This window comes from Moschus berezovskii, chromosome 18 (assembly GCF_049115385.1).
Source record: "Moschus berezovskii isolate FMDL1 chromosome 18, NW_MosBer_1.0, whole genome shotgun sequence".
NCBI classification, from domain to species: Eukaryota; Metazoa; Chordata; class Mammalia; order Artiodactyla; family Moschidae; genus Moschus; species Moschus berezovskii.
In genome coordinates, this window is record NC_142477.1 from 65,070,499 (window position 1) to 65,089,462 (window position 18,964).

The following is an 18,964-nucleotide window of genomic DNA, read 5'->3' on the forward strand; positions in this document are numbered from 1 at the left end:
GTTGTTAATGGGGTGCTTCTGGTGGACTGACAAGGGACAAAACTAGACAGAGGAGGTGCTGTCAGGAGCCATTCTGCAACGTGTTTAAAAGTGCATGAAAACGGTGATAAGCTTATTTCACGTCTTTCCCATGTTGTATCTCTTGGGCAGGGGCAGGAAAGGATGTTTAGGTATGAGATAGAAGACCAGAGTGAGCAGCAGAGAGAGAGGACAACCGAGGCAAAAGACCCTGAAAGTTACTGGAAGCCTCTGGGTGGAGCTGGGCCTATTGGACTTAGAAGACAGCTTGTCTCACAGTAGATAGGTTGAACTGGGTGCACTGGATTAGGACACAGTAAGTCCACTGTGTATGAATGAATTCTAGTCTGAGAGCATGTTCATAAGTCCAGTTTGTTCCTAAGTCCAACAGAGTTAGCCTAGGTACCCAACCAACATAATTGGCTGTATAGAACCACACTGTGATAGGTTTATAATAGTTTTCACACAAATAATACATGAAAAAACAAACACAAAAAATAAAGAGTACATTTTGAATTTTACAGTGCACTACCTTGAAAAGTACAGTAGTGCAACAGCTGGCACACTGGGGCACTTTCACATTTCTGAAAGTTCACAAATTGAAGGTTCATATTTAGGGCATTTGCTTTATTTCTTAGATTGAAATTCCTTATTTTGATACAAGAAAGGAAGTGGCCTTCTATATAATTGGATAGACTCAGGTTGATGTCATTGGCATATGTAGGTCTCTGTATTTTTTAAAAAGAAGACTTATATTCAGGCCAGTTGTATTTCAGCCAGAACATACTGCCTTGACGAGCTGTTAGGAAAAGTAGTTTGAGTAAAATGAGGTTGTTTCTAGAATGCAAGGAGAGGGAATCACCCTGGTTTTACAACTGAGTCGAATTAGATTTATGAGATTTTCAGCAAGGTGAAGGGAAGATTTTCTGAAAGAGTGGAAAAGGGCTTAATTCAAGCAAAATAAAGGGCATGTAAACAGTATTTGGATAAGTTTTAAAATGAATTTAGTTTTCCTCGTAGTACTTTCTTCCCTTCCACCCCCACAAATATGGAAGCAAAAATTCAAAATAACTATTGTTGAAGCCGATTGGAAGTCCAGTGTCATTTTGAATGTTAGAAACCAAGAAACAAAATGAAGAAAAAATTGAGTGTTGCATCTGAATTAGCATTTAAAGTGGCATGTTTATATAAAAAGAGAATGGTGTAATATATCCTGAGAGTACAGAGAGGATTTCAGACTGTGAAAGAATGTCAATTGCATTTATGTATTCATCGAATAGCCAGTTTGGTATTTGGTATGTATTTGCAGCATCCTTTATCACGCCTGCATTTATCTTCTGTGAGGGGGTTGGGGAGGAGACTTGGGAAATAGAAACAATGCAGGATTGATCTTCCCACCTTTGCAAAATTATTAGGAAAACCTTAGCTTTGCTCCGGTGGGGGAGAGTTGGGTCACCTAGGGAGGTTTATCAAAATACATGTGCACATTTCTAAACACACTTGGGGTGCAGATCGAGACCTGTGTGTGTGTGTGTTGGGCGCTGACAAAGGGCGCGCCGGGTGCTTGTGACCTTTCAGCCCATTCTCTGGGTCAATCTAAAATGCCTCCCTTGGCTGAGAACTGCTGTTCTTAGGGGAGCTGCAGGGTATGCGGCATGCAAAGTGAGCTTCTGGATGTCCAAAGGCATGAGGGTGAGTTCTCTTTCAAATTTACTAGGATGATTTTTTAGCAAGCCTGAATCAGACAGGAATTTGGAGACTTTTTTGGGGAACAATTTCTTTTCAGCGTGGGCTTCCCTTGTGGCTCAGCTGGTAAAAGGATCCTCCTGCAATACAAGAGACCTAGGTTCGATCCCTGGGTTGGAAAGATCCCCTGGAGAAGGGAAAGACTACCCACTCCAGTATGCTGGCCTGGAGAATACCATGGACTATATAGTCCATGGGGTTGCAAAGAGTCAGATACGACTGAGTGACTTTCACTTCACTTTACTTTTCAGCAAGCCTTACGGAAGATGGCCCACTGGCAGGTACGGGTTCCTGTGCTGTCTTCCTAAAAGTCACCTTCTTGGGTCTGTTACTCAATAGGCATTTCAGAGCCATACTGCCTGGATTCAATCCTACCTCTGCCATTTAACCAGCCTAAGACCTGCAGAAGGTTATTTCGTCTCTGTGTGTCTTTATTTCCTCATCTGTAAAAGCATGTATACTATTCTATCCTGGAATGTTTTGAGGATTAAATTAATAAATATTTGTAAAACGTTCATAACAGTACCTGACACACAGTAGGCTCTGTGTGTTTCATTAAATAAAATATAAAGGGAATGAAACCTTCTACCCCAGCCCTCCCATCATTTCTTTCTGTCCTGTCAAGTTAAGCAAAGGACTGCCAAGTAAACTGAAGAAGTTCTTTTAAAGCCAGATCATTTGAGTAGAACTTTCTAGAAGGTGACAGTGTATACCAACGCTTCTGTCAACAGAGGGTATTAGAGAGGGCCGCTGGCCCTGTACTCTTGGGTAGATTTTTTTTCCTTGTTTCCCTCCATGGTTAACCCCTCATATCAGGAGATTTCTAGGTGTGTGAAGGAGACAGTCACCACACATGTTCTGGCCCTGTGCATCAAGCTGTGAGGGAATGCTGTGTGCTCAGGGAGTGGCCTATCTTCTAGAATAATCTATCACTTGACACCTGCCCATCCTTCTCAGGTACACCGGTTACTTCTCCTGTGTTTTGAGACAGATATTGAGGAAAATGGAGTGGGATATTATAGATGTACATGCAGAAAAGTTTAATCATAGGATTTTGAAACTGGAAGAAACCTTAACAGAAAACTGGTTTTAAATACCATTGTTTGATAAGCTAAGAACCAGCAACTCAGAAGGCATGAGATTTGCATGTGAGATTGCTTCATGACCATGGCCAGAATTTAGGGTTCCCACACACCCAGGACTGGAAAGCGACCTTTCCTTCTTTAGGGAAATAACATTTGAGTTAGAAAGAGATGTCGAGCAAGGGTGTGGATGCACTCTGTTCTGTAAAGATGTGAATTACAGCATCTTCATACACAGTGCGCGTCACATCAAAGGCAGATTTTTGACTGCGTACACTTGACTTCACTGTGCTTGTCATGGTTTCTTTGAACATTTTGGAAAATGTAGCCTCAAACTCTTCTTAAATATGCGTGCATATGGCTGATTCACTTTGTTGAATCAGCAGACCCTAACACAAAATGGTAAAGCAGTTATACTCCATTAAAAGGAAGAGCGTTTATACTTAAAACTGCAACCGAAGGGAAAATGTTAAGTCACATACCAGCACTACCAGGATACTGAGTGAACTCAGACTAGTGATGGGACTAGTGACGCGACACTGGTGGGGCATGCAGTCCCCGAAGGCCCATCATGCAGGGAGCTGTGTGGATGGGGCGGCTGGATTCTGTATTGTCCTCGTGACCCCGTTGCTGTAGTAAGTCGGGCCCTCTGTGGGGAACCATTGGTCGTATCCATTTGCTCCGATAGCATTTCTCTTTAGAGTCACTGCATTTTCCTCTGCCATTCTGACTCCTGGGAATTAGACTTCCTGCTCTTTGACTCTCTGTGGCAAGTGACTGTCAGACCTAAGCGGCTGGGTGAGAAATGGCTTAGGATTTCCCTCTCTGCTTTTCTGCAGTAAAGGCCTCAACCTCTGAGCCTTCTGGGGGTCATCTCTTTCATCTGAATACACAGGCCTTGTCTTTCAACATGTTTTTATATAAAGCCATCTCTTCTGGGATAAGGATGAGGACTTTTCCATGCTTCTGTTTTGGAACCTAAGACATGCCCACAGAACATGCCAGGACCTGTACATCGCTCTTTCCAGTGGCCTTCTGGGCTCTGCTTTACCTCTGACGTCACCCAGGTAGCTTTTGATTCTTACCATAAGGAAATTGTATGCAGAGAGTTCTGCAAAAGCAATTGCATGAGAGGAAAGATTTATTAAGCATATTCTGTAAATTTTATTGGCATGTGGAAATGGGTGCCTAGTCTGGAAGGGTAAATTTTGATGTTTTTTTAAAGCATAAAAATTCTAATGATAATAAATTTAAATAGGCCTAATATATTGAAGGAAAGGATTTTTAAATGCCTCTTTCCTAGAACTATAATCTTTCAAGAAATATTTGCCTATTTTATAGATTCTTAGGTGAAAATGTTCTTACTCTGTTAGAAAGTATTCATTTGTCCTAGGCATTGTGCAGAAAGAAATGATTTTTAACTTCTGCTGTGTCCTACACATCAGTGAGATTAACCTTGGGGTGACATTAGCCCTGATTGCTGAGCTCTTACTAAACCCTGATTTTTCAACGCTCATTCTACTGTTACTGGTGGTGGTGTATGTGCTTTTACTCAGGAAGAGGTTGTCTTTTGCATTTATTTATGTTTTTCAAAAACTGAGGAGGGCGTTTTCATGGCATCCTCTGCATCCTTGTGTCACTGATGTGGGACAAATGTTGTTTACTGAAGGGTCAGTGTGGCCCGTCCCCCCTGGGCTGACATCGGGTCTAGGGGAAGGCATGGTCTGCTCTCCTGGGCTCCCCTTGGCCTCTTGCTGAGAAGATTTGCTCTGTGCAGGGCACATGAGTGAGTTCACCAGGGGTTTGATATTTCAGGTTGTAAAGCATAGTGTTTAGTATCTTAACAAATCAAGAATCGAATATCTGGGAGATTAAGCAGAAGGTTTTTTAGGTCTAGGATAAATTAAATGCTAAGACCAGTCCTAGTGGATTAAAGAAGCCTTTGGAAGCCCTGGAGTATATTTTTTAAATGCACTTGACATCATATACTGAAATGAAATTAATAGATCAGTATATGGTTTTATGTCTGAAGGGAACATTGGTGGTTTTTTTAGTGAGATTCCAAGGTATTACCAATTTGTATGTAAATGAAGTTGATTCTGGTAGAATCACAGGGAAAAATACTGTCATCAAAAAGTATGTTACTTAATTTTTATCTTTGAGAATTCAAGTCACTTAGCTCTATCCCACTTTTTTTTTTTTTTTGCTGGAAGATGTTGGTTAGATCACATCCTTAAGACCATAGCAGGGGGTGGTGATGATGGAGGTGATCTGGGAAAATACTTAAAAGGAGAATTAAAACAAACATGGTTTAGATTCTTACTCCTCAAGGCTCTGTGTAGTGTCTTTTCATCCATGGACCTTTTATTTACTGTGTAACATCACAGTGGCTGTTTTATGTTAAGTACCAGGAATTGTAAATTCTAATTGTATTAAACCACAACAGAATTTAAAGCAACCACAATGAGACAAAACCACTTCCTGTCATGAAATCCCTTGTAGCATGAACCAATTTAGGCTTCTCTGGCTTCCCCGGTGGCTCAGTGGTGAAGAATCCATGGTCAAGGAAGAGACATGGGTTTGATCCCTGGATCAGGAAGATCCCCTGGAGAAGGAAATGGCAACCCACTCCAGTATACTTACCTGGGAAATCCCCTGGACAGAATGAGCCCAGCGGGCTACAGTCCATGAGGTTACAAGAGAGTCAGACATGACTTAGTGACTAAGCAACAACAAAAGCCGCATAACCCTACATGCTCACAGTATGTAGCATGCTTCCCCCTCCCCTTAAAAAAAAAAAAAAAAAAAGCTTCATTGACCCATAATTGTGGGTTAATATTTCCTTAACAGCTAACAGTGCTTCCCCCTCCCCTTAAAAATAAAGCTTCATTGACCCATAATTGACATATCATAAATTATACCTAAAGTACATAATCTCATAAATTGACATGCACACATATATACAGACACTCCTGTGAAACCAGCTCCACAGTCAAAGTAATGAAATATCCATCTCCTCCAGAAGTTTCCTCTTACAGGTTTGTAATTGCTCCCTCCCCCTCCCCCAACATGCCTAATCAGATGGTTACTAATGTTTTCCATTCCTAAAGATTAGTTTGCATTTCCTAAAATTTTAAATAAATGGAACAATACTGTTTTTATTGTCTGGTTTCTTTCACTCAGTGTAATTATTTTGAGTTCAGTTCTTTTGCAGTGTATGTTAATAGTTCATTGCTTTTTTTTTTTCCTAAGTAATATCCTTTGGTGGGTACAGCATAGTTTGATTATCCATCCACTTGCTGATAGACATTTGGGTCATGTATAGTTTTGGGCCACTAAAAATAAAGCTGCTATACATGATTGGTAGATCTTCTCCTGGCTTATGGTTTCAGTTGCTTTACAGCATCTAGTAAAGAACAAAAGTTTTTAGTTTTCATGAAGTCAAATTTATCAGTTTGTTCTTTAAGTGGTTATAGTTTTGGTGTTGCATCTAAGCCATCTTTCCCTGTTTCAGGGTCACAAAAGTTTTTTCCTCTTTTTCCATAAAATTTATAATTTTAGATGTTTATGTCTATGACCCATTTTGAGATAATTTTTGTGTATGGGTGAAGTATGGATTGAAGTTTTAAGTTTTGCATACAGGTATCTAACTGTTCCAGCACCATTTGTTAAACAGAGTGTTCTCTGTCCCCTCTCCACTGAATTTCTTTGTAGTTTGGTTGAAAATTGGTTGTCCATATATGGGTGTCTATCTACAGACTTTCTATTCTGTTTCATGTCTTGTTTGTGTTTTATCAATGTCTCCACTGATTGGATTATTGTAGCTTTATAGTAAGTTCAGATATCAGATAGTGTTAGTCATCCAGCTATGTTCTTTTTTTTTTTTAATTGTTTGGACCATTCTAAATTCTTTAGTTTTGGAATCAGGTCATCATTTTCTGCCCCCAAAAGCCAGCTGAGATTTTTATTGAAATACATTAAATCTTTAGAGCAGTTTGAGAAGATATGAACAAATTTCCAGTGGTTATAAGTCTTAAGGATAGATTAGGGAGAATAGTGAGTCAGTCAATGCAGTGTGGAGAGACTGGGATGGAATTGTCACCCATGATACGTTGATGGAGGAGACGAGTAACCCAGCTGTGGCAGACTGAGCTGTGGAATAAGTGACCACAGACAAGCAAGCATCCCCTCAGAGAAGCCCAAGAGAAATGATTGGTTGGGTGGTTCAGGGAGCAGCTCAGGTAATGATTCAAGCTGAAGTCAGAGAGGACTAGGTGCATTTCTTCTGGAAAGAAGACCTGAAGTGGAGAGCTCAAGCTCAGCATAGGCAGAGAATACAGCATGACCAGACAAGGTTTACACGGTCATGTCTGGTCTAGGAGAGGGCCACAAGGCCTGTAAAGATGATGATTCAGAAAACAGAGAGGGGAGGCCTTTGTCATAAAACAATGAAGGTCAGCTGTACATTAGAACTAACTATTGGTCTAGAACAGTGGTTCTCAACCAGAGGTTCCTTCGGGGACATGTGACAGTGTCTAGAGAGATTTTTGATTGTCACAATTACTGGGAGGTGGATTTCTCCTCTCATTTAGTGGGTATAGAGAGGACAGAGTTTTGCCAAACATTCTGCAGTGTATGGGAAAACACCCCCCTCAACAAAGACTTGTCAACCCAATACGTTCCTAGTGCTAGAGGTGGGGACCACTGATCTGGAGAGGAAGGCCAGACAAGAGGGTGAAGTGAGAATGGAGCAATTGATTGCTCTGATGCCTACTGTCTATATTGTCTTGAGGAGAAATACTCTCTTGTGTGGTGACCATGCCAAGTTACCCTGCTTGCTCAGAAATTAAGTCTCTGGAAATGTTTTATGGGAGTGTTTTCGGAAGATGTCTGAAAGTGTTATCAAATAAGGATAGTTTAAAAAAGCATGCCTTAACTACAAGGGAAGGAATGTTGAACATCTGAGTTAATTCACTAAAGAAGAAAGTATTTGTTTAGACATGGCATTGTCCACAGATGAGTTTATCAATTGGGATATTTTTGATTGCAAGTAGTAGAAGAAAACCTAACTGAAAATGACTGAAAAAAATAAAGGAAATCTACCAGTTAATGTAACTAAAAAGTCCTGACTTCTGGCAAGGGCTAACCACGAGTTTCAGTGTTGACCCAGGGACCCAGTTTCTCCTTCATCCCAGGGCATGCTTCCTGCCTACCTCACAGATGACTGCCACCAGTTCTCATGGTTTGTTTTCTTTAAATCTGTCCTCACCAGGAGTGGATTTTTCTTCTCCTGCCATTATGGGTTTCTCTTTGATTGGGCCATCTTAAATTATGTATCCATCCTTGAATATGACAATATTTATAGCATTTCCCTCACTAGCTTAGACTGTTCAGTATGGTAACCACTGGCCACATGTGGCTGTTGAGCTCTTGAAATGTAACTAGTCCAAATTGAGAGGTGAAAAACAAATGTGAAATATTTAATAATTTGTGTACTAATTACATGGTGAAAGGGTAATATTTGGGGATATATTGGGTTAGAATACAAAACCATTATTAAAATTGCTTTCACTTGTTTCTTTTAAATTTGTTTTTAATGTGACTACTAGAAAATTTAAAATTGTATTAGTGGCTCCAAATTGCATTTTTGGTGGGCCAAACTGGCTAAGACCACTCAGGAGTCCCTTCAAATAGACTGGAGTCAACTCCATCCAAATCCCGTGGCTGATACACTTAATGGGAGAGAGACGGAATGGATATTGGGCAAGCAATCAGAAATGAACACTGCAGTGACTGGCATAAGCAGAGAAGAGAATATTTGTTGAATTGCTGCTATTTTATTGCAGGTGAATGTTTGAAAATACTTCTGCTCTACTACCACTAAAAAGTTAATAGTTTTTCTTAAATATATTTTTGAAACTTCTAGAGCAAACATGTGGCTCGTAGTAACTAGTGAAACAGCACAGAGAAACACTAGGAGGAAGGAAATAGTCCCCATTCCTAACAGTCCTTGTTTTCACTCCTAACCCTGGGGGCCCTTGTTAGTCTGGTCTGCGTTCTTCCATTCCTTATTCCATGTACACGGGAGTGCCTGCATGGCCATTGTTTTGTTGTGTTCGTTGCTAGTCATGATGGAATTACAGCTTTTCAATTTGCTTCTCTCACCTTACCAAGTCACACTCTACAACTTTATCCCATTCTTTTGAATAATACATAATATTCTATCTTATGGATATTCCACATTTCATTTAACCCTTTCCTCACTAATGGACATTAATGTTATTTCCACTCCCCTCTTCCTGTGCCCCACAACAAACAATGCTGCAATAAATATCATTGTACCTGTGTCCTTACGTACTGGTCCTTTTTTTTCCCTATAGGATAGATTCCCAGAAGTGGAATTGCTTGGTCAAACGGTATGTGTATTTTTAATTTTAATAGATATTTCTAGATTCTTTCCCCAAAGAAATAGCAAATCACATTTGCACATAAGAATGCCCATTTTCTACATTTTCACCAGCATTGGATGCCACTGTTTCTTTTCATTCTTTCCAGTCTTAAACCTCTGAGCATTAATTTACATTTCTTCACTGACTGTCACTGATATGGAATATATTTTCATATGTTTATTATCCATTTGAATTTCTCTTTTCTTCATTTCCTATTCATTTCCACTACCCATTTTTCTAGTGTTTTTCTGTCACAATTTCTGGGAGCTATGTATTGTTTTAGAAATGTTAATCCAGTGTTATACCAATGTTATATATGTGCAAATATAGCTTTATGATTCTTGTCTATGTGTAGGATGTCTTTTACTAAAAGAAAATTATTAGTTATTATTTAATCCAACGATCTATCATTTTCTTTATTGCTTCTGAGTTATCTGTTTTACTCAGGATGGCGTTGTCCATCCCATGGTCAAATAAATATTCTTAGAAATATTCTTCCCTATTTTTAAAAATATTCAAATCCTACTCCAGTTTTGTATTTTGTACATGATGTGAAGTAGGATGCTATCTTTCTTTTTTCTCCCCAATATAGTTATTCTAAGAAACTTTATTTTTCATGGGATGGAAATGTTACCCTTGTCACATGTAAAGATGCCATATACCCTTGTATCAGTTTCTGGCCTCTTCATTCTGACCCCTGTCTGTCTGTTTCTGTGCCAACACCATTTGTTTTGAATACAGTGGCTTTCTAGTGAGTTGTGACCTCTGGTAAGTTCTCTGTCACTGGTCTGTTTTCATATTTTCATGGTTGTTTTTAGCCATTTATTTTTTGTTTCATATTGATCTAGCTATATTAAATTTTAAAACTTAAAAGTGGGGAATTTTATATTTAAAACATTTAAGATAAAATTCTCCACTTTTAAGTTTTAAAATTTAATATAATAATATATGATAAATAAAACTGCAAAATTACTTTGCAGTTTGGAATCTCTTTACTTGATGTTACTAATTTGAAAATATTTACTGATAACTTAAAGGATTGTCTGTGAATTTTATTTCTTTAAATATGACTTTGTTCCTGTGATAATTGTACAATTATCCTAAGATGCAAAAATGGGGATGCAGGCATGATATATTTTAACCTGTCTAAAAATTAGATTATAATAAAGCTAAAGTGACCTTGTAAATAATTTGTATTTCTATTTATATAACAAACTAGAAGTTATATCCATACCTGGATTGGTTGAGGGGTGTGTAAATATGATAATATGACAAAGACCTGTAGCTGAAGTTTATAATAAACTATGGGTTTTCAATCTTTTTGCTTTTGTTTTCTCTAAAATTTAAATGTTGACTTAAGAAGTTATCACATTTGAAGTTTGAGGTAAAGTTGTTTTTAATATTTTATGTTTTTGACAATTCTTACATTAAGTTTTTACTAATGTGATATTAATTTTGTTCACTGAAATTCTTGATAGTTTTTTTGGAAACTTTAGTTATAGTATTAAGGTAATAAATACTTCTGCATTTCTCTGAAAGCATGTGAAATTATAAAGCTGCCTGTGATTTAAAATAATGGTTACATTTTCTTACAAATTGAACACATATGCAGATACACATGAGATCCGTATTTTGCTTATGAAAGTGAAGAGAAGTCCTCATGTTGGTCCCTGCCCATTTTTATTTGGTTAATTAGGAAAAAAACATTAGTTTCTTCTATAGCCAAAAAAGGAAATGATGAAGTAACACATTGTGATTATTATTGAATGATATAAATACTTGACAAATTATAATTGTGTTTTTAAAAATGATATTTTTAGTACTTTCACTGAAAATATAATTCAAATAAATAGATTGGCAAGGCAATTTTTTACATGTGTATAAATATTAAAGATGATAATTTAGAGAAGGAAACTAATTTAAATTGTTTACATGAAAACCAAAAAGTACTTAGTGAAGTTAAGAGTTCACTTTGAACTTTCTAAATGAATTTATAATTTTATTGGGTCAAAATCAAATATAATTTTCCTGCTTTGTTCTAAATTAGGTAATTAATAATCACTGTCTGGCTTCCACCCACTACTCATATGAAATCAGCTAGTAGGCACCCCATGGACCCCAGTTTTATCATTAAAACTACTTTCTGCTATGTCAAGACTCTGAAACATATCTGGATGCTACAGCTGGGATAAGGGAACATTTTGTTGGTTTCAGAACAGCTTTTTTTTTTTTTTAGCCAAAGAGCAGGAATGCTTTCAGTAGTGTGTGGAGCTATAAAAAGATTAACCCAACTGAAGCAACTTCTGCTGGCCAACAGTAAAAATTTAGGTGACAGAGCAAATGGTAATTATAAGCCATTGAACAAGCTGAGCCTACCGAGAGCCGAGAGCAGTCATGTTTTATCAAAGGGTGACAAATGATATAAACTGTACTGTATTAAAGATGCATCACATTTCTCAGATTTCCTAATAAGCTGTATTTTAACTGGCTCAAATTGTGTTTCCTGCACTTACGTGTTGTTGTTGTTGTTTAGTTGCTAAGTCATGTCTGACTCTGCAACCCCATGGACTGCAGCAAGCCACACTTCCCTGTCCTTCACTGTCTCCCAGAGTTTGCTCAGACTCATGTCCATTGAGTCAGTGATGCCATCCAACCATCTCATCCTCTGCTGTCCCCTTCTTCTCCTGTGCTCAATCTTTCCCAGCATCAGGATCTTTTCCAATGAGTCATTTCTTTGCATCAGGTGGCCAGTCCTTCGCACCAGTCCTTCCAATGAATATTCAGGGTTGATTTCCTTTAGGATTCAATGTTTTGATCTCCTTGCCATCCAAGGGACTCTCAAGAGTCTTCTCCAGCACCACAATTTAAAAGCATCAGTTCTTCAGTGCTCAGCCTTCTTTACTACCTGCAATGCAGGAGACCCTGGTTCAATTCCTGTGTCAGGAAGATCTGCTGGAGAAGGGACAGACTACCCACTCCAATATTCTTGGGCTTCCTTTGTGACTCAGCTGGTAAAGAATCAGCCCACAATGCAGGAGACCTGGGTTCAATCCCTAGGTTAGGAAAATCACCTGGAGAAGGGAAAGGCTACCCACTCCAATATTCTGGCCTAGTCACAAAGAGTTGGACAGGACTAAGCGACTTTCCCTTTCACTTTCAGCCTTCTTTATGGCACTTAAGTTTTAATCATCATCAAAACAGACAAAGATGATAACCATAAATATAAAAACCTATTTGTGTTATCAAATATAATATCACTTTTATGTGGGATCTAAATAATAATACAAATGAGCTTATTTTAAAAACAGAAATAGACTCACAGACATAGAAAACAAAATTATGATTACCAAAGGGGAAAAGGGGAGGGATAAAGTAGGAGTATGAGATTAACAGATATATACTACAATATGTAAATCAACAAAGATTTACTGTATAGCACAGGGAACTATATTTGATATCTTATAGTAACATATAATGGAAAAGGATCTGAAAACGAATTTACGTATATATAATACACATATACTCGTATATGTGTGATACTGAATCACTGTACTGAATCACCTGAAACTAACACAGTATCATAAATAAACTTTACTTCATGGGAGGGGCATGGGTTGCCCACCTTGAGCAGTCCCAGCATCATCATCTTCTGCCACTGTCCAGTTGTCTTTGACTGCCACATATGGGTTCCCACAGATCTCCAAAGGAAATGGTCCTCATTACGGGAGGAGCCTTGGCTGTGCTCTGAACCAGAAGGGAGTCCTTGTGGTTCTGTTTGACATCAACCACCCTGCTCAGACCATTCCAGAAGGCATCCAATTTATACCAGGAGACATCTGCTGTCTCTGATGTAGAGAATGACTTCCAGGGTGTCGATGTGGCTTGTGTGTTCCATATCGTGTCTTACAAGTTAACAGTCAAGCAGTGACATGGTATGTTCATCCAGGAAGGTGACCGAGAGACAAGAGATCAAGCCTTGAGCCTTTGGAGTGGGAACACTGACTCCAAAACCCTAGACTCCCAGACGGATAAAGCTAGGGAGTATCAAATAGTGAGAACTCACGCAAAGGAAACACTTGAATACAAGACCTGGCATCACCCAGCCACCAGTAGCACCCTGTGCAGGTCGCCTCATCTAAACAACAAACAAAAAGACAAACCCTATCATCAGCAGACAGGATTACCACCTCACTCAGCCTTGCCCATCAGAGGAAAAGCGAACAAACATACAAAAATTCAGCAAAAATCTCCCCCTATATGAAGCTTACAGAAACCACTGGACCAAACTTAGGAGAGCAGAAACCAAAAAGAAGAAAGAATTCAACCTTGAAGCCTGGGAAAAGGAGGCCTCAAACACAGTAAGTTAATAAAATAATGAAAAGGGAGAGAAATACTACACAAATGAAGGAACAAACTAGAAACATAAAAGTCCAAAATTGATGGAGAAATAAAAAGCTTTTCAGAAAAACAAAAGTTAAGAGAATTCAGTACTACCAAACCAGCTTTACAACAAATGCTAAAGGGACTTATATAGTCAAGAAATACAAGAGAAGAGAAAAGATCTACAAAATCAACCCCAAACAATTAAGAAAATGGCAATAGGAACATATATATCAATAATTACTTTAAATGTAAATGGATTAAATGCTCCAACCAAAAGACCAGACTGGCTGAATGGATACAGAAACAAGACCCATATATACTGTCTAAAAGAAACCCACTTCAGACCTAAAAACACATACAGATTGAAAGTGAGAGGATGGAAACATATTTTCCATGCAAATGGGAAGCAAAAGAAAGCTGGAGTAGCAATCCTCGTTATCAGACAAAATAGACCTTGAAGAGTATTACAAGAGATAAGGAAGGACACTACATAATGATCAAGGGACCAATCCAAGAGGAAGACATAACAATTGTAAATATCTATGCATCCAACGTAGGAGCACCTCAATACATAAGACAAACACTAACAGATGTAAAAGGAGAAATTGACAATAACAAATAATAGTAGAAGACTTTAACACCCACTCACACCAATGGACAGAGCATCAAAACAGAAAATTAATAAGGAAACATAAGTCTTAAATGATACGTTAGATGAGATGGATCTCATTGATATCTTCAGTACATTCCATCCAAATGCAGAAGAATACACCTTCTTCTCAAGTACACATGGAACATTCTCCAGGATAGACCACATCTTGGGTCACAAATCAAACCTCAGAAAATTTAAGAAAATTGAAATCATATCAAGAATCTTCTCTGACCACAAGGCTATGAGACTAGGTATCAATTACAAGAAAAAAACTGTAAGAACACAAACACATGGAGACTAAACAACAGGTTTCTAAGTAAACAACAGGTTACTGAAGAAATAAAAAAACTATAGAAATAAATGACAATGAAAATATGACAACTCAAAACCTATGGAATACAGAAAAAGCAGTTCTAAGAGGGAAGTTTATAGCAATACAATCCTACCTCAAGAAACAAGGAAAGCATTGAATAGACAACCAAAATGGAAAAAGAAGAAGAACAACAAAAAAACCCAAAATGAGTAGAAGGAAACAATCATAAAGATCCAAGCAGAAATAAATGAAAAATAAATGAAAGAAACAATAGTAAAGATTAATTTAAAAAAAAAAGTTGGTTCTTTGAGAAGATAATCAAAACTGATAAACTATACTTCAAGTTTTTAGAAAAGAATAAATTTTAAATATAATTATGCATGTGTGTAAATTCTTTATTGTTAATTATAAACTTATTTTTAAGTGTATGTAGACTATCACAGGATCTTAAAATCACAGTAAATAAGCAATGAATAAGCATATCATAAGATTAATAATAAAGGAATGTTTCTTTTATAATATACCAAGACTTTAATTTGCTCTAGGGCTACCTAAGCTTAGATTCTGAGATAGAATTCTTAAATTAGGATGGAGAACCTATCTTTCTTTGTAGAACCAATATACATAATCATTTGTGACTAAGTGTTGGAATGGCTGTAGTAGATTCCATGGGCAAGAAACAGAGTTGTTTGTGTTTGAAGCTAGGAGAACGCTAGCTGCTGCAAGTGTGCCATCATAGCCCAAAAAACCCCCCAAAACTGTGATTTAGAGGACGTGAAGTGATAGACTAGAAAGGTATAAGCACTAGAATAATTAAAATAGTGCTCACAGAACCTAAAGAGTAAGGAAAGAAATGCCCCCAAAACTGCAACCTTGGGTACAAATAGTCACATATATTGATTTAAATTAATCATTTCAGGTTATGTTCAGTGTCTCTGCCTTACGTGAAGATAAAAAGCAGGTGATATTACAGTGTTGACCAAAAAACAATGATGTACCTCCAAAAATATTTCAGGTATTATGTTCAAAGCAATGTTCCTCAGGGCCAGAACCCTCCTTAATTCATAGGTGTTCTTAATCTAGAGCAAATTGAAGTAACAACAACAACAACTTATGTGGCATTGTGCTTTTCCGTTCCGTTCCATTCCATCGCTCAGTCGTGTCCAACTCTATGCGACCCCGTGGACTGTAGCCTACCAGGCTTCTCCGTCCATGGGATTCTCCAGGCAAGAATACTGGAGTGGGTTACCGTTTCCTTCTCCAGGGGATCTTCCCGACCCAGGGATCGAACCCCGGTCTCCCGCATTGGAGGCAGACGCTTTAACCTCTGAGCCACCATTGTGCTTTTAAGAGACGAAAAAAATCTTACAACTAAAAATTAAAACTGAATCAAGGTAAATATTTTGCTCACATAAGTTATCAATTTAAGACTACAAACGATCACAAATGATCACAGTAAATTTGAGCAGTAACACTGTTCTAATTCAATACTATTCTCTTGTTCTTGTTTAAATTACCTTCGTTAAATACTGCCTTCATGTGTTTGGTACTATCTTCAGTTAGGTTCAGTCGCTCAGTCATGTCTGACTCTTTGAGACTCCATGGACTTGAGCAGGCCAGGCTTCGCTGTCCATCACCAACTCCTGGAGCCTACTCAAACTCATGTCCATTGCATCAGTGATGCCATCCAGCCATCTCATCCTCTGTCGTCCCCTTCTCCTCCTGCCTTCAATATTTCCCAGCATTAGGGTCTTTTCCATTGAGTCGGTTCTTTGCATCAGGTGGCCAAAGTATTGGAATTTCAGCTTCAGCAATCAGTCCTTCTAATGAATATTAAGGACTGATTTTCTTTAGGATTGACATGTGGGATCTCCTTGTAATCCAAGGGACTTTCAAGAGTTTTCTTCAACACCACAGTTCAAAAGCATCAGTTCTTTGGTGCTCAGCTTTCTTTATATATGACTACCGGAAAAACCATAGCTTTGACTAGATGGACCTTTTTTGGCACAGTGATGTCTGTTTTTTAATATGCTGTTTGTGTTGGTCATAGCTTTTCTTCCAAGGAGCAAGTGTCTTTTAATTTCATGGCTGCAGTCACCATCTGCAGTGATTTTGGAGCACCAAAAAATAAAGTCTGTCACTGTTTCCATTGTTTCCCCGTTTCCATGAAGTTATGGGACTGAATGCCATGATCTTAGTTTTCTGAATATTGAGTTTTAAGCCAACTTTTTCCACTCTCCTGTTTCACTTTCATCAAGAGGCTCTTTAGTTCTTCTTCACTTTCTATGAGAAGGGTGGTGTTGTCTGCATATCTGAGATTATTGATATTTCTCCTGGCAATCTTGATTCCAGCTTGTGCTTCATGCAGCTCGGCATTTCACTTGGTGTACTCTGCATATAAGTTAAATCAGCAGGGTGACAATAGAGCCTTGACGTACTCTTTTCCCAATTTGGAACCAGTCTGTTGTTCCATGTCCTGTTGTTGCTTCTTGACCTGCATACAGATTTCTCAGGAGGCAGATCAGGTGGTCTGGTATTCCCATCTCTGTAAATATTTTCCACAGTTTGTTGTGACCCACACAGTCAAAGGCTTTGACATAGTTAATAAAGTAGATGTTTTTCTGAAACTCTCTTGCTTTTCGATGATCCAATGGATGTTGGCAATTTGATCTCTGGTTCCTCTGCCTTTTCTAAATCCAGCTTGAACATCTGGAAGTTCACAGTTCACGTACTGTTGAAACCTATCTTGGAGAATTTTGAGCGTTACTTTGCTAGCGTGTGAGATGAGTGCAATTGTCCGGGAGTTAGAGCATTCTTTGGCATTGATTTTCTTTGGGATTGGAATGAAAACTGACTTTTTCCAATCCTGTGGCCACTGATGAGTTTTCCAGATTTGCTGGCATATTGAGTGCAGCACTTTCACAGCATCATCTTTCTGGATTTGAAATAGCTCAACTGGATTCCATCACTTCCACTACATTTGTTTGTAGTGATGCTTCCTAAGGCCCGCTTGACTTTACATTCCAGGATATCTGGTTCTAAGTGAGTGATCACACCATTGTGGTTATCTGGGTCATGAAGATCTTTTTTGTATAGTTTTTCTGTGTATTCTTGCTGCCTCTTTTTAATATCTTCTGCTTCTGTTAGGTCCATACCATTTCTGTGCTTTATTGGGCCCATCTTTGCATGAAATGTTCCCTTGGTATCTCTAATTTTCTTGAAGAGATCTCTAGTCTTTCCCATTCTATTGTTTTCCTCTATTTCTTTGCAGTGATCACTGAAGAAGGCTTTCTTATCTCTCCTTGCTATTCTTTGGAACTCTGCATTCAGATGCTTATATCTTTCCTTTTCTCCTTTGCCTTTAGCTTCTCTTCTTTTCACAGCTATTACAAATAAGCCCTCCTCAGACGACCATTTTGCCTTTTTGCATTTATTTTTCTTGCAGATGGTCTTGATCACTGCCTCCTGTACAGTGTCACGAACCTCCATCCATAGTTCATTAGGCACTCTGTCTATCAGATCTAGTCCCTTAAATCTATTTCTCACTTCCACTGTATAATCATAAGGGATTTGATTTAGGTCATATCTGAATGGTCTAGTGGTTTTCCCTACTTTCTTCAATTTAAGTCTGAATTTGGCAATAAGGAGTTCATGATCTGAGCCATAGTCAGCTCCCAGTTCTGTTTTTGCTTGCTGTATAGAGCTTCTCCATCTTTGGCTGTAAATAATATAATCAATCTGCTTTCAGTATTGGCCATCTGGTGATGTCCATGTGTAGAATCTTCTCTTGTGTTGTTGGAAGAGGGTGTTTGCTATGACCAGTGTGTTCTCTTGGCAAAACTCTATTAGCCCTTGACATGCTTCATTTTCTTCTCCAACGCCAAATTTGCCAGTTACTCTAGGTGTTTCTTGACTTCCTACTTTTGCATTCCAGTCCCATATAATGAAGAGGACATCTCTTTTGGGTGTTAGTTCTAGAAGTTCTTGTAGGTCTTCATAGAACCATTCAACTTCAGCTTCTTCAGCATTACTGGGGCATAGACTTGAATTACTGTGATATTGAATGTTTTTCCTTGGAAACAGAGATCATTCTGTCATTTTTGAGATTGCATCCAAGTACTGCATTTTGGACTCTTGTTGACTATGATAGCTACTCCATTTCTTCTAAGGGATTCTTGCCCTCAGTAGTAGATATAATGGTCATCTGTAAAATATTACCAGCTTCCCATCTTTATTTTGCCTTTATCCACTGTTAGAAATGTTAAGCCTCATATACATAGGAAAGAGTACAAAATACTGATGCAGCAGATCCAAGGCAGGG

At 38.3% G+C, this 18,964-nt stretch overlaps 1 protein-coding gene across 10 annotated transcripts in view; it reads left to right on the top strand.

The window, feature by feature from the left end:
• MAST4 (microtubule associated serine/threonine kinase family member 4) overlaps positions 1-18,964 on the top strand; it is a 642,435-nt gene that overhangs the window by 338,879 nt on the left and 284,592 nt on the right. For 6 of the 10 annotated variants that reach the window (XM_055421937.2, XM_055421941.2, XM_055421939.2 and 3 more), the window contains one exon: positions 9,227-9,262. The exons of the other annotated variants lie outside the window; for them this stretch is intronic. In XM_055421937.2, coding sequence (XP_055277912.2) covers positions 9,227-9,262 — 36 coding nt within the window. The remainder of the gene's footprint in view (positions 1-9,226; positions 9,263-18,964) is intronic. 10 annotated transcript variants of the gene reach the window in all.